Source organism: Uloborus diversus, chromosome 5 (assembly GCF_026930045.1).
Source record: "Uloborus diversus isolate 005 chromosome 5, Udiv.v.3.1, whole genome shotgun sequence".
Taxonomy (NCBI): domain Eukaryota; kingdom Metazoa; phylum Arthropoda; class Arachnida; order Araneae; family Uloboridae; genus Uloborus; species Uloborus diversus.
In genome coordinates, this window is record NC_072735.1 from 87453319 (window position 1) to 87470690 (window position 17372).

The 17372-nt window shown below is 36.3% G+C and overlaps 1 protein-coding gene across 5 annotated transcripts in view; it reads left to right on the forward strand.

Annotated features, from left to right (window-relative positions):
* LOC129222314 (copper chaperone for superoxide dismutase-like) overlaps nucleotides 1-17372 on the forward strand; it is a 64288-nt gene that overhangs the window by 36800 nt on the left and 10116 nt on the right. For all 5 annotated transcript variants that reach the window (XM_054856803.1, XM_054856805.1, XM_054856807.1 and 2 more), the window contains 2 exons: nucleotides 9092-9155; nucleotides 10981-11108. In XM_054856803.1, coding sequence (XP_054712778.1) covers nucleotides 9092-9155; nucleotides 10981-11108 — 192 coding nt within the window. The remainder of the gene's footprint in view (nucleotides 1-9091; nucleotides 9156-10980; nucleotides 11109-17372) is intronic.

The window sequence follows — 17372 nt, forward strand, 5'->3', positions numbered from 1 at the left end:
GAGGAGACAGTTAACGTCCTTGCCCTCCCCCCTATATGAGCTGCCTTTGTGGTAAGGTGATTAGTGTAGAGGTGCAATGACGGCTGTTGTCTGGCATTAATATGCTGTACTTAAATGAAATTTTGCAGCCTCGACATGATTTACAAAGCATACACACACGTGTCCTGAAGTTGATGATGGCAAGGGTTTTGTGATTCTATTGGAGGTCAAACATTGGCTGGATCTTGGTTACAGTTCATGGACGTCATCTCACATCTCCTCCTCTTTAAAGATCTAGTCTCTGAGGGGGTATAAAGCTGTGGAGGAAATTGGTTTACACCTACCTCTTTGGGCGTCCATATGCAAAATTTTTAGGGGAGGGGGAGTCAGATATTTTCTCCATGGTTTAGAAGGATGTTTTCCCCATGGAAACCGATTTCAGTACTGACTAGAGTAATTGAAGTTTAACATTTTTAATAACTTATTCATGAATGGCTGGAGAAAAAATGTTTTTACATTTTTGCAAAGAAAAAAGCACTAAAAGCAAGAAAGTTCTAATTTCTAGGGGTGGTTGCTTGAGCCCTCACTTGCCCCCTATGTGGGTGCCCATGCCTACCACCGCTATCTGGTGATGCCACCTAATCATGTGGTGGATTGGTCTTCACTGGATTAGGAACTTGTGGCATGTTCTTTCCTATTGTTTCGAAGTCATTTAATTCCTCAGTTTCTGGTTCAGATTCTGATGCAAGAATCAAGCAGGGGCTGATCTAGAGGGGGGCCATGGCCCCTCCCAAAGCCTTGTGATTGTAGGAATTTTTTTAAGGGAAAAAAAAGAAAAATATACAGTGAAACCTCCGAATAGCGGACAGTCAAGGGACTAGAAGTTTTGTCCGTTATTGGGAGATGTCCGCTATTAGGAGGAGCTACTTAATTTACCTTTTTCAAAATGGGCTGTTGTTCCCTTTGTAGAACACAATCGAAACAATTGCGAAAGGTTTGGTTTACTACATTTTACGTCAAGTGTAATTAATCTGTTTTTTTCTTTATAAAGGTATACTGACAGCACACACTTGTCTTAAAGAGCATTTAATCAATTAAAGTAATCAGTTAAAACAGTTTGACATCTCATTTTTGCATTACCAACGGCGGCGATTCGGCGGAGCAACCCCCCTCCCCCCACACACTTTTTATGGTTAATTTATTTATTTTATCTCAAGTATCACTATTGCATGATTGACAGTTGGCAATATGACCTTGAATATGGGCAAATCTTTTTCATGTCTAAAAATTAAACAATCCAAAGAAACCACGCCGCCATAAATCCGACTGCTACCGGCGCCGGTCTGCTCAATTGCATCCCCCGAGAGCCCCACTTAGAAAAAGCGCCCAGTTTCCTCTTTTTTTATCTTAACTTTTGAATAGTTATTGTGTATAAAATTCATTAAAATCTTAAGAAAAAGGTACGTTAATTGTTAGACTGACATCAGTTTTCACTTATCTGCTTCAATACTCTCAAAACTAGCCATAACAAAATTATGACTTTTTCTTTTCTTTTTCATTTTTTGATGTCCGCAAAAAGTACCATGCCGTTTAGCTCTTTTTTTTTTCTTCTGCCCCCAACTTTTAAGCCCCAATTGCTGCCTCTGCCCATTACCACCCTTTTAATTCCAAGAAACAATAATAAGGAAATGACAGGGGGGGGAGGGGGGTATATCAGTTGTGGAGGATGAAAAGCTTTGTAAGGCAAGCAGTTACTAAGATATTCTGTGAAAAAAAAAAACGGAAGTGCTACGATCGCTAGGGAAATTTTTTGTGAAATAACTGTCCGTTATTCCGAGTGTCCGTTATTCAGAGGGAATTACATGGAATGACCTATATTGAGGGACTGGGACTTGCAAAAATGTCCGTTAATTAGAGGTGTCCGTTATTTGGGAGTGTCCGTTAAGGGAGGTTTCACTGTATTATGAGAAGATAACAAATTTTAACACATGTATTTTACTGTAAAAGAAGTATAGGCCTTAATTGGGAGATAAATTATATCCCAATATTTAAAACAAAACTTTTGTTTCCAAAATTTTTCTCGATCTTTTACATCATTTTTTGATTCCAACTACAGACACTTGAACGATCTCTACATGCTGCGGTTCTCAGAGTATACCTATTGTTCACAAGACCAAAGAGAGACTAAATTTTCGTTTTTATGGCTTTAACAGGGTTGCCAACCTCTCCGCTTTGAGCGGAGTTGCTCCGCTAAATCTTAAAACTCTGCCCGCTCCGCCAAGTGTTTCATTTTCTCCGCATTCCCATTGCAATTTTAAAGTGTCTATTTTTTTTTCTCCCCCATTTGAGACGATCGAAAATAATCAATCTGTATTTTAAGTAGCCTAGGCATCATCGACGTTGTCGCTCGCACTTAGAGTTTGGCTAACAGCCAAAAAACTGCTGCTGCACGCCAAATAGGAGACACCCAGCTAAGAGAGGAGCGTTTCCGGTGGTGGAGGGGAAGAGTGAGCCAGAACAAAGCGCTTTTTCCCTCCCCACGTACTTTGCGTGGCTGAATTTTACTCCTGCTGCTACGCATGCGCATTTTGTGTTTATGTTAGTGAAGAGCGGAGCCGCGTATATTGCGTTTCACAGATCTCGCTCACGTGTGCGGTGCGTTGTGTTCACCATTTTAGCTTGTGAAGTAGTGTCCAGAATGGCGCCAAAGAGGACACATTCGCAAGAGTTTCTTAAAGAGTATGAGACAACTTGGCCTGTGTTAAAGAAGTCAAAAATTTCTTCAAATTATGCGTTTTGTACAGTATGTGGCTTTGACTTTTTGGTTTCTCATGGAGGACGAGCGGATTGTCGAAGGCACTGTGAAAGTGATAAACATGTTGTTAAAGCCAAGGCTTGTGAAAATAACAAAACATTGGACATGTTTTCAACGATACAGTCAGGATCAGGACTAAATGTCATTAGAGCAGAAGCTCTGTTTACCAAATTTTTAATTGAGCACAATTGCCCATTAGCGATTTCGGACCATGCTGGTCCATTGTTTAAGAAGATGTTCCCGGATTCTTCCATAGCCAAAGAATATGCCTGTGGCAGAACCAAAACCACAGCAATAGCCAAGAGCTTTGCCACAACTACACAAGAAACGATCGTTGATAAATTAAAGAAAAATAAATTCAGTTTGGCTACAGACGGCAGCAATTCACAAGATGGAAAATTATTTCCCATTGTAGCAAGCTTTTACGATGAAGAAGCGAAGAAAATAGTGACTTCATTGCTTTCTTTATACCAACTAGAAGGTGATTCAACAAGAGAAAATATTTTTAAATTGATTAAAAATGATTTGCAGCAAAAAAACATATCATGGGAAAACTGTGTGTCTTATTGCTCCGATAATGCTTACGTGATGATGGGACAAAACAAAGGAGTGAGCTCTTTTATAAAGAAAGCAAATTCAAATATAGTTATTCACAGGTGTGTGTGTGCCATCTAATCCATCTTGCAGCTCAACATGCAGCTAAAAGACTCAATGACTACGACATTGAATAATTTTTGGTGGATGTTTACTACTGCTTGAAAAAAAGTGTAAAACGTGTTCAGCTGTTTCAATTTTGCCAGGCTGTGTGCGGGTTGGAGCAACTCAAAGTTCTCAAGTATGGAGCTACCAGATGGTTGTCCTTAGGAGAAGTCATCAACAGATTTTTAGATCAGTGGGATGCTTTATTTAAATTTTTTTGTGAGGAAGAAGAGGGAAGTTCCGCAACATTTTTAAAAATACAAAAAATGTTTGAAGCACCAACCACGAAATTATACTTATCATTTTTGCAGACTGTGATTCCCATTTTCAATAAAACTAACTTATTGATGCAAAAAGAACAACCAATGATACATGTGTATCACCAAGAAATTACTTCTTTGTTTACAGAACTGTTGGCTAGATTTGTAAAGGCCGAAGTTGTTGTAAAAGCAGATTCTATATTTGATATCAAATTCAATGCTAAAAAAAATCAAAAATCTGATGAAGAATTGGTAATTGGATCAAAAACTCGCCAATACCTAAACTCTCCCAATATTTCTGCAAGCTCCAAGGAAAAATTTTATAATTGCATAAGAAGTTATTATGATACGGCATGTGAATACATCAAGAAAAAATTTCCACTGCAGGAAAAGTTGTACAAATGTGCCTCAGTTGCAAACATAAAAGGCAAAGAAACACAGAAGCTTTCATCTATCCACTTCTTTTTAGATTTGTTTGGATGTACAGATGAAGCAAAAGATGCTGTAGAAGCTGAATTTAACTTGTATCAGGTGGATACATTTAGCAATGATATTATCTCAAACAGAGCTGATGTTGCTTGGTCAAAAATTAAAGAATTACAAGATCACAATGGCTGCATTAAATATAAAAATCTATCGAATTTAATGCTGAAAATTCTGCTAATCCATCATAGTAATGCGCCTTGTGAACGTGTCTTCAGTATTGTTCGTCAAAATGTTACTGATTATCGTTGCAACCTAAGCCATGACACATTACAAGCGTTGCTTATTGAAAAATGTGCTTCTCGGGCAGGGGATAAATTTTGCTACAATTCTATGTTTTGTGATGAGGAATTGAAAAAAGCCAAAAAGGCCACCTATCTGTTATTAAAAAAATAAAAAAAACTTTAATTACCATACCAACTATTTTCTAGTTATTTCTGAGTTTTTTCTTTAGTTAAGTGCAACAATTCACAGGTATGTATGTTAAAACTTAGTGACTATGTTAAATATTTTGTTGATACAATTTTGAATGCCTTTTAAGACAATTTAAAAATGCTCCGCTCAAGTGACCAAATGCTCCGTTCAAATTTTTTCAGTGCTCCTCTTGCCATTCTTGAAATGTTGGCAACCCTGCTTTAAATTCGAAACCAAGGGAAGAAACCCCTTTTCCCATGCCCTTTCACAAATGCCTTGATATGTAGCAAAAAATTGCATTTTAAGTCTTTTATTTGGAAAAAATGTCAACGGAAACTAGCTTACCCAGCCCTTATCACTTAATTTGCTTAAAAGCAACTTAAATGAATTTTTTTGGGACTTCAATTACAAACGATTTTTGATAGGACCACCTCCCTCCCTAGTTTATATCGTGATGATAGCTTTAAAAGGAGTTTTTTTTTGGAGGAGCTCACGAATCTTCCATCCCTTTCTAAAATATGTATAAATATAGTTAAAAATCGAATTTTAGAGCCTCAAAGGCAAAATATTTCCAGGAAGGAAGGATTCTAAGCACCTTCACACTTCCTTTAATGTAAGCAAACATTAATTAAAGATGCATTTTTAGGCTGGCCAGCTGAAGAGCTAGAAGAGTACCCTTCCTCTTCTAACTTCTCAATGTATAATGATAGAATATTTTGGTTTCTAAGCTCTATTTGCAAAAAGTATTTTGGGGCCAGCGCCCGAAACCTGACCTTTCTCCGTACATCATCAAAAATAGACGAAATGCGTTTGTAGTTTCCTAATTTTCAAAAATTACTCGGAAATTTAAATTTTGAAACATTTTTGAGGGAGATTCCTAAATCCACCCCCTCACCTAATGTCTCGATACCCCGAAAATTGAGTTTTTAAAACTTCATTTTAATAAAATGTCTGGGGAGTTATCAGGACCCAATTTCCCAAAGGGCAGAGTAGGCAGCTGCCTAGGCCGGCAAACTTTTCAGGGGCGGCAAATTTGCTATTATAATACACATTTTTTGAATTAAATTGTTATTCTTAGAAGTAAAATATTAGCATTCTTTCATTTTCCACAGAGACAATTTTTTCTTGTAATTTAATAATGATTACTTTCACACATCTTATGAAAGTCAAATGTTTTTCAATCATGGTATTTGCCGAATAAAAAATTTTGTGGGAGATCACTGTGATCATTTCATCGGGGCACCTCCGAATGTGAAACGCCATCATTTCTTCATAAGTTTGACAGTTTGAATCTGGGGAACTTTTTTACGTTTTTTTGAGTCAAGGATATTTTGCTTCTTTTAGGGGGGAGGGGGCGGCAGATTTCAAATTTGCCTAGGGGCGGCATGGAGCTAAATTCGGCCCTGGGGAGTTTGTTCAAAATTTTCGGATGGCCCCTCCCAAGACAATCGGCTGGATCCGCCACTGGAATCAAATGCGTTTTGTTATTTCTCTGCTGTCTTTTTCAGACTGTACAATGAATGATCATGGAGTCGGTTCTGTAAGCAATTCTTCCTGCTAAGCAACACTCCTATCTGTTATCCATATGACAACACCTGCACATCAACTACTTAGATCTCTTACTCTATGTGTCTTGTTAAATAATGTGTCATTTGTTTCTCTGTTCTCTTCTCTTCCTTTTTAATTTTTCAATAACCTTTTAAACTTAAACCCCCTTATGGCACACTTGAATAGACAATGAGACATTGGTTGTCAATTTGAGGGAGGATAAAGGTTAAGAAACTAACCAGGCAAAGAGGCTTTCAAAAATGTATAATCAACACGTTTTGCAGTGGTCAATATACAAACCTAAGGCGCATCTCTAAGTGGCGGAGTGATGTGGAGAAAAGTGGGCAACATACAACTTGCAGACGTGGTCAATATAGAGAGGTAGATCTTCATTGAAAATGCATTATGAATGTTCTATCTATGAAATTTTAGTCAACTTAGAAGGTGGTTAGTATAGGGGGAAAGTAAACTTTGAAAATTCTACTATATTATTTTTACAAATATAGTGAATCATAACGTAAAATATTTTCACATCAGGTCTCACTTCAAGGTTTGTACACTTTTAAAAAACTTTGAAAACTGCTTGAAATAAAAACTTTATTCTGAAGTGCTCAAAAAACATTAAAATGTATCCTTGGGTTTTGCGTTTTATTTGATCTTCCTAAAATTGTATCTACATTTTGTGCCCTAACTTCTTTTCCCCCACTTGACCGCTAGAAATGCTATCCAGAGTTTATTAAGTAGTTGCAGATTTCATAGCAACAGATTTGAAAGAGTTAACCATATATACAGTAATTTCCGGAAGAAACGCCGCATCGGCGTAAACGCCGCACTCCCCAAAAAACGCTTTAAAAATTTTTGAAATGCACAGAAACGCCGCATACTAACGAAGCTAAAAACTTAATTATCAATGAACTTACCTTTATAAAAACGATAAACGCCGGTAGTAATTATCTAAATGCATTGATGGAAAGTGATTTTAACAGTTTTAACACATATTCTGACAAATAAAAACACATAAACAAATTTTGCTATAAATTAAACAAACCACATTTTGACATAAATAAAAAGATATATTTTCAAGCATTACACACATTAAAAACCTTCAAAATCTGATTCTTCCGTATCGGAATTAAACAATTTTAACATGTCCTCATCTACATTGGTAGATGACACTATGTGAGGTTCAGGTTCATCAACCTTATCATCATCCTCAACAAAGTCATTTTCACTAACACAAATGCCTGCTTGGCTGAATCCAGACATGATTATTTTTTCTGTCACACAATTCCACGAGGTTGACACCCAAGTGGCAACTTCTTCATAGGAGGCACGGCGCATTTTCCCCCCCCTTAGTGAAGGAATGTAAACCGTCACTCATCCAAGCCTCCCACTGCGGTCGCATTTCAGCTTTGAAGGCCTTGTTCACCGATAAGTCCAATGGTTGTAGAACTTTGGTCAGGCCGGCAGGAATTATGGCTAACGTGGCCGAGAGTGCTTTGCACTTTGTTTTGACACTATCCAGCAGGTGGGACCGCATACTGTCCATCACCAGTAGGCCCTTAGGCTGGAAAAAGGCTCCTTTCCGGCGCCGCCAAACACTTTCGAGCCATTCCATCATCACGGCCTCGTTCATCCACCCTTTTTTGTTCGCCGTGATGATGACGTCCTTGGGGAAATTTCCATTTGGTATTGTTTTCCTCTTAAATATTAGAAGAGGGTTTAATTTTGCACCGTCAGCAGCACAAGCCAACACGCAAGTGAATGAGGTCTTCTCGTGACCAGTCGTAGTGATGGACACAGTTTTTACACCAGTCTGGTCGACAGTTCTGTTTGCCGGGCAGTCGAACGTCAAAGGCGTTTCATCCATGTTGATGATTTGCGAAAGCGAGAACTTCCCATTCTCGACTGAATTTTTGACGAAATCCAAGAAGGCAGTTTTTTTTTCCTGCCAGTCGCTAGGTAACTGTTGACTAGTCGTCGTTTTACAGCGAACGGAAATTTTGTGACGAGCCATGAAACGATAACACCAGCATGGCCCGCCTTTGAAATCTTTCACGTTCATTAACTGAGCCATTTTCTTGGCTTGCAGGCGAATTTTTATTGTTGATACGGGAAAGCCCTTTTCCCTCTGCTCTTTTATCCATGCGGCAAGTTGCGTTTCTAGTTGGGGCCATTTCACAGTTCCGCTCCATCTCGCACGTTTCGATTTTTGCATCTTTTCCAAATTTTCCTTCTCCAAGCGCCAGCGACGAACACATCTCTCATCTACATCAAATTCTCTTCCAGCCGCCCTGTTACCAATTTCAGCAGCTCTACCGATGACTGTCAATTTGAATCTTGCAGTGTAACTGCGATGTCGCTTAGGGGCCATCGTAAATAAATTTAGAGGTGCGACTGACAAAAATTCACTTTTCGCTCAGCGAGCGCTGCAAGAAACTGCAATACAAGCGAAAGAGTTGAGGAGAGCGAAGAAAGATACAAGCGAGAGATATGCGAGCGAAAGAATGCAACAAATATCACGCCACGTGCTCGCTCCTAGCACGCTCCCGCCGAAACAGGTATGGATCAATCCATTTCACCGAACAGGTGGGGTGTAGTTCAGTCTATTTCATGGAATGAGTAGGAGGGGAAAAACGAGGAGGAAACCTGAAATCTCCTTTCTCCCAGCTTGCTTGTTTGGATTCGCGGCCGGATTTTTTTTTTTTTTCGCTTCTAAACGCCGCAGCGCTAGAAACGCCGCAGCTGAATAAAATTTTACTTTTAAACACGTATGCGCCGCGGCGTTTCTTCCGGAAATTACTGTATATATGGTTGTATTGATTTTTTATTGCTACGTGTCAAAAGTATGTATTATCTTCATCATTTTAATAGTTGTTCTTGTTTCTTTCAGCATAGGGTCAGTTTTTAACCCAGTTAAAGGTCAGCAGAATGAAATACCTGAAAAAAACAAGCGAGTAATCACATCTTTATTTTAGTTCTCGTATGCTAACAGAATAATCAGTTGCAGCAATTGGGAGGGAGGGGTGATATAACTTATTAGATTTATCCCTCCAAGAAAATTTAAATTAATAGATGGTTCTATTATCAGCTATTTAAAGCATCCAGAAAATATGATGCTCTAAATAGCTGATAATAGAATCAATGGTATTAGTGGTGATTTAATATCTTGAAAAATGTGTTAAAATAAAGTTTTAAAATCTATAAAACGTCTTGATCAAATAATCAAACTCGGATAATATTTTTTAACGCTAGGTACTATTTCTTTTATGCATAGTTTGCTCTTTAATGTCATAAGTTTTTTATATCTCTTTAGTCTTTTTTACTGGGTAGCATTGTGGTAAAGCATGGCATTTTGTTAATTTTAATTTGATTTTACTGTTCTGATTTGAGTACAATCAATTTATTTCTTTTCTTCATGTTTTACAAAATAAACTTAAAATATGATATTTATCTTTTGCAAATTATTTTAACACAGATATTTACATTGCTTGCAATTGAACATTCTTCAGCACAATGTCATTTTGAAAACAGGTGTGCCCCCTATCTCAAGGACAATGGTGCACCCCCTCCTCAAAAGCTGCAGAATACCCCCCTCCCTCGGAATGAGAGCCCCCCCCCCCTCCCCAAAGAGATCAAAAACTCTGCCAAATTAACAATCCATAAAAATTTCAGTGCCACTGTCTGATTTCTGTTGAAAACACAATTTTCAAAAAAGCACGAACCATAGAATTTGTTGGTTGGTTAAAAGATTGAGTTTAGTTGTAAATTGAATTCCTAGAATAAACTAAGTCTAAGCCAACATGATATTTGCATATCTATGAGTCAACATGCATAAAAACACATGTATTAGGAAAAGATCTTACAAAATAATTCATCTATTAAAATGACTAGAACTATTGAAGACAAGGAGCAGGTAAGATAAATTATATTATAACCTTCAAGCTCACCTGGGTTTTTAATGAAAAGCCCGGATTTTTTATGAATAATTTTAATCTCAATCTCTATTTAAACATTATACCAAACTACTGCTTTGTTACATTTACTTTTCATAGAGCTATACATAATTTTAAAAAATGCATCTATTTTTATTCAAATTAAATGTAAAAAATGTCAAACTTAAAGAGAAAAATATGAATTTGAAAATTTATTTGGATTCATATTTGCGTGAAATAGCATCTGCACTAATAAAGAAAATGCATTGAAAAAAAAAGAAAAAAACTTCCTAAGATTTTAACATAGCAATGCTTTTCAAATTGATCCTTATCTCAAAAAGATTGGAATTTTGGTTCTTTTACTGCCTCTGCACAAACTATGGAGCCCTACTTCTGCAGTCAAGGAAATGAAGCTACGCAAGAAAAATTACTTGATATTTGTAACATATTTTTTCCCACTGAAGTAAAAGTTGGATATAAAATTCAATACACCTTTCAAAGTGCAATTTAATTATGAAAATACAAAATCTTTGTCCATATTCTCTTAAATAATGAAATCATTTAACTTAATTTTGTAACTGCATCATAAATAGCAGCTAGTTCTGTGTGTAGTAACCATCATTATAAATTTCTCTTTTTTAAATGGTGAGGGGAAGTATGCACATGTGATTCATTTCATTTACCTAATGTGTGTATGTCAGTAATGTGTTTAGAAAATTTTTAATGTTTTGTATATTATCTGGAAACTTTATAAATTATATAGCATCAAATACTGCAGTGATAAAAATGGTTTCTCTTGTTTTTATTTATCTTTTAAATAAAATAGATGTTTTCTTTATTCTTGTAGCATTATGGAAATTTAAAAAAAATTGAAGCAAACAGTGATGGTAGAGCAAGTTTCCATTTTGAAGATCCAGTTATCAAGGTTTGGGACATCATTGGACGTTCAATTGTGATTTCATCTGAAGATTCAAAGTAAGGAATATAATATCTTTATATTTGATGAATGTTTAAGCGGCAGCTAAAACATTCATGTGGATTTTGACTTTTTACTCATAATTATTGATCATAATAATCATTGATAATAATAATCATTTTTAAAACAAAAATTCAAAAAAAAAAAAAAAAAAATCCTTAAAATCCCCCTTTTTTTAAAGCATGAAAATTAAAAGAAAATATTTTTAAAATCAAGGTTCTTTTTTTTTAATTTTACAAATGAGGCAGTGAGAAGCAAAGGGATGCAAGTGACAAAATTAGAAATTTAGAAGTAACTAGTACAAATTGTAGGTCAACCTCTGTCTTGGGGTAAGGGATAGTAAGTTGCTCTGGTAGGTGCTGTTATATACCATGATTTAGAAAAAAAAATTATGAAAGCTTACCTAGGACCTTATTATTAAATGCACTTTACTCAAGCTTGAAAATGTCCACTTACATCCCTTTGCTTCTCACTGCCTGAAATGGTATATAAAAATAATTATTTTCATCTAGAAAAAAGGTTGTTAGCAGTCCATCAATTAAAAAAGTGATAATTAATGATGCATAAAAATTTGAGTATAATTTAAGATACGTCCAACTCAAAGATATTAAAAGTTCATTTCCATCTTTCAACAATCATTACTGTCTTTGCTGCGCAACTGATATTCTTGATGCTATTTATATTTGAGTTCTGTAAAGTATCTTTTCTAAATGATTAATTTCATTAGTGCTTTAGGAGGTAGACATGATTTGGAACGTAAGACTTTAGTTTACTGAGAAAAAATGAAGGATATGCATCCGATATCTTAAAAAGAGTGTTGGCATATTTAAAGTTAAGTTTAAAAATCCAAAGGTTAAGGTATTTAAACTAAGCCAACATTAACTGGCCGTGTAATGTCAAGTTGGAGACAAGCAAAAAACATGTTTCAGAAAAATACATTTATTAAATATGACTAGAACTGTAATACAACATCCCCATTAAAAACACCCCCAAAATATCATAACAAAAGTGGTTCCAGTAAGTAAAAGAAAAATGTCACCAATCTGTCGATGTAGTCGCTGGCCAGTCTGAAGGATCCACTTGAAGAAACACAAAAAGTCCCCCGGATCACACTTCAGGAACGTCCGTAACGGGAAGGCAACATTAGACAGTTCGGAGATCGGTGAACATCTCAAGTAGACACTTAGGAACTCACTTCCCCAGCAATATCAATTGGCCGGACACAACACAAGTGTTTCTTCACCTGGACTCATACTAATTCCAGGACTTGGAATATTTCAATTCACACGCCACAAAAAAACCCCGCTAGCATCACGGTGAAAACCCCCCCACACGTGAGCCCCCCCCCCCCACACGTGACTAGTTCTACTTTTACCAGACTGGGCTTAAAGTAGGTACATTTAACTTTAAATTATTTTCTTTAAATTATCAGCTGTGGACCAAGAATACAAAAATAAAATAATATTTTATGCCAACAAATTCCCCCCTTCTCGGTCACACAGCACGATACACTTCAAAACGACATGAAAACTGATATATTTCAAACAACAATTTTTAAAAAATTTTAAACACTTTTGAGAAACATTGAATAATTTACACATTTGAATATTAAACTTTTACATTTTCATAATTACCAAAAATGAGTTTGCACATTTTTTTCAATGTACCCCGAGTCAGAGGCTTGGTAAACGTATCCGCAGGATTTTCTGCGCTTTTCACATATTTTAATTCAAATGTATTCTCCTCTACTAAGTTTCTCAAAAAATGATACCTGACATCAATATGCTTTGTTCTGGAATTTTCTATAGGGGAATTTGAAAATTCTATTGCAGCAATTAATTACAGACCCGTTAAATTTATATCCAGCTATTTCAAAATGTGATGTTTCTTCTAAAATTCTTTTTAACCACACCACCTCTTTTGCTGCTTCTGTCAAAGAGATATACTCAGCTTCCATGGTGGACAATGAAACACACTTTTGTTTAAATGTTTGCCAGATAATAGGTACTTTGCCAATGTAAATAATAATTCCCCCCATTGAAATCCTATTGTCCCTATTAGCAGCATAGTCTGAGTCAGAAAAACCATTGATTTTAATTTCATTTATTGCAGATAGACTTAATTTATAATAATTTGTATATTTTAAATAACCTAAAAGTCTTAATAAACACTGCCAATGTTTTTTACCCGGATTTGCTTGAAATTGAGATAATAGATTAACTGTATAGGCAATATCCGGTCTAGTTTTCCCTGCTATATAGGACAAACATCCCAATAAATTGCGATAAGGTACTTTCTCCATTTCTTTTATTTCTTGGTCCATTTTTGGACAATCACCTAAAGACAAAATTGTACCCTTTGCTATTGGGAGGGTCGAGTATGGGTATTGATACTTTTCAAAATTTTCACAAACTGTCTTAATATAAGAATTTTGGTGTATAAAAATTCCCCCATTTATTTCTTCAAATTCTACCCCCAATAATTTTTTAGTTCTCCCTAATTCTTTAATATCGTAATGTTTTGATAAATCCTGAATTGTTTCCTGAATTATGATTTCATTTTTTCCAAAAATTATTATATCATCTACATACATCAATAAAAACACATTTCTGTTTCTTGTATAAACACAGTTACTACATTTAAATTTCATAAAATTTAGACCTTGGAGAACCCTATCAATTTCCAGGTACCAATTTCTCTCCGACTGATGGAGACCATATAGCGATTTCTTTAGACGGCATACCCAGTCTTCTTTTCCCGGGATTACAAAACCCTGTGGTTGTCGCATATAGATTTCTTCATGCAAATCAGCATAAAGATATGCGTTTTTTACGTCTAATTGGAAATGGCTCCAACCCAGGAATATCACCAGAATTGAGAAAAACATTCTGATCAGGGAGAAATTGATAACTGGGGAGAAAACCTGAGAATATGATTCTCCTGCCACCTGTCTATTTCCCATCGCAATCAATCTGCTTTTAAACCTGGCAATTTCCCCCTTAGCATTCCTCTTCAAGTCATAGACCCACTTATTACCAAGTACTGGTTTACCAACTGGCTGGGGAACTAACTGCCACACCCCCCTTTCTTGAATCACTTTCATTTCTTCTGACATGGCTTCTTGCCAATGTTTTACTTCTGGGGTTTTCAAGCATTGATTATAGTTTTGGGGAATTAGCACTTCTGACAAATTTGCCTCTGGCTCGGGTTCCATTCGTTCATTAGGGGAATTAAAAATATCAAACAAAGGATTATAAGGTACATTTTTACTTTTGAAATCAAATAGTTCAGGATTGTAAACAATGTTATTCTTCTTACAATATTTTTCTACATCATTGGGTGACCTCAACCTTGTTTTATTTCCCTTTTCATAGTAGTAGATATCAGTACGGTCCCGTCTTTCTTTTTACTGCATCCCTTACCCATTCAATTTCCTCACAAGGGGTGGGAGCCTTTATTTCATCTATCTCTTTATCTAAGAGAACTTCACTCATAGGTTTAATAAAAGAATAATCATCATCATTGTCTACATTCCCATTCAAGTTTGATTTCCCCCAAATTAAATTTTCCCTGAAGTCCACATTGATAGTTTCAAAAATTTTCTTTAGCTCTGGGTCCCAAATTCTGTACCCTTTTGCTTGGGTTGCGTAGCCCACCATTATGCCCTTCTTACTTCTTGAGTCAAATTTCTTTACATTTTGTTTTGGCATGCCTTTGTAGGCAATACATCCAAACCTCCGGAAATGCCTTACTGAAGGCTTGTTTCCCCAGAACAGCTCAAATGGGGTTTTCCCCCTTTCTTTTAGAACTGTTCTATTCCTGACATAATTAAAGCATAAGGCGGCTTCCGCCCAAAATTCTTCCTTTAGTCCAGAGTCTTTCAGCATCGCCCTAACCCCATTCATCAAGGTCAAATTGTACCTTTCTACTACTCCGTTTTGTTCGGGAGTATAAGGGTTGGTTCTCTCTATGCTGATGCCTTCTTTAATTAAGTGGGTCTCAAAATTAGAATTTGTTAATTCCCCCCCCCCCCCCCCCATTATCAGACCTTATGGCCAAAATTTTCTTGTTGAGGGCTCTCTCTACATGCCTCTGGTATCTAAGAAAATATTCAAAAGCTTCATCTTTTGACTTTAGAAAGTAAATAGTGGACTTCCTTGAGAAATCATCAATTATGGAAAAAATATATCTTTTCCCCCCCTAGTGACTCCACCGGAAATGGCCCCGCTAGATCCATGAAAAGAAGCTCAAGTTGTCTTCTAGACCTTATCCCTGGGGTGGGTTTAAATGAACACCTTCTTTTCTTTGCAATAATACAAGGCTCACAGTCTGGCCAGTTTTTACCTTTTATATTAAGTCCTTTGACACAGTTCTTCTTTTCAGTTCCCAAAATACTATCATAATTAATATGGCAAAACCGTTCATGCCACAACTCCAGGTCTAATCCTTTGACCTCGGTTACATTTACATTTGGTGGTGAGTCACTACTTTGATTACTTAAAAATGAGGTGGGTTTTATAAAATACAATTTATCAATTAAAAATGCAGAAAAAAGTTTGATACCTTCATTGTTAAAAATACATATTTTACCAGGATACCACCTTAAAGAAAAACCAAGACTGTCTATCCTGGATCCGGAAAGCAAATTTCGTCTAAGTGTTGGAGCATAATAGACCTCATTCAATGTGATGGTTACTAGCTTACCATCTGTTTTAATTTCGAAAACAATTTTCCCTACCCCCTCGACTTGACTATTTACATTGCCCACAGCTACCTCCATTTTTGTATTTTTAACAGGCCTCAATTCACAAAATAGGTCCCTATCTTTATAGAAATGTGCCGTGGCACCTGTATCCAGTAAAAATACTGGTATTTCTTCCTTCAAATTTGTGTTATTGGCCTGTACTCCTGATACCTTACTGATGGTGCAAAACATTCCAGCCTTAGGGGTATTACCTTGTTTGGAAAAATTACGATTACCTTTATTTTGATTATTTGGTTTTCTGCTCCAACACCGAGCCGAAATATGCCCCCTTTTGCCACATGTGAAGCAAAATCTTGTTTCAAATTTATTTACATTTTTCAACTTTCCGCCCAGTCTGGGGTTTATTTTGAACAGAAAAAGCATTAACACCTGAACTACTATTTCCAAAATTTTCATTTCCTAAAAATTTTAATCTTCCCTCTTCTGCCAAAAGTTCATCCAAAACATTTGAAAAGTTAAATTTACTTTCATCCCATCTATAAATATTTTGTACTATTCCCCTGAAATTTTGATCTAAACTACGTATTAGTTGAAATCCTTTTAATTTCTCATCCATTTTATAGCCATTCTCCTCCAACTGTCGGAGCAAACACTTCAATCGAGCCGCGAACATTCCAATAGTTTCTTTTTCATTAATTCTACTAGAAAAAAACTCCTCCCACAATCCGGCAACACGGGCTAAAGACAGAGGTTCAAAATTCAACTTCAATGACGTCCATACTGCATATGGATCGTCTAAATCATCAATCAGTTGTTTTAACTCATCCTCTATGTTGAGGTAAATAATCGCCACTGCTTGGCCCCTCCGTTTCTTTATTTCTGCCGAAATACCTTCTTCTAATTTTGTTTGGGTTAATTCCCATAAATCTTTTTCTATCAGTACCATTTTCATATTTTTCGACCATGTTGCCCAATTGCAGGAGTTAAGTTTCTTAATGTTTCGATAGTCCCTTTCCATTATTCTGAAAACTTTTGCAAATTTGTCTCCAACTAAAAAGACATTCGACCGAGCTCTGCTACCACTCTGTTGGCATATTTAAAGTTAAGTTTAAAAATCCAAAGGTTAAGGTATTTAAACTAAGCCAACATTAACTGGCCGTGTAATGTCAAGTTGGAGACAAGCAAAAAACATATTTCAGAAAAATACATTTATTAAATATGACTAGAACTGTAATACAACATCCCCATTAAAAACACCCCCAAAATATCATAACAAAAGTGGTTCCAGTAAGTAAAAGAAAAATGTCACCAATCTGTCGATGTAGTCGCTGGCCAGTCTGAAGGATCCACTTGAAGAAACACAAAAAGTCCCCCGGATCACACTTCAGGAATGTCCGTAACGGGAAGGCAACATTAGACAGTTCGGAGATCGGTGAACATCTCAAGTAGACACTTAGGAACTCACTTCCCCGGCAATATCAATTGGCCAGACACAACACAAGTGTTTCTTCACCTGGACTCATACTAATTCCAGGACTTGGAATATTTCAATTCACAC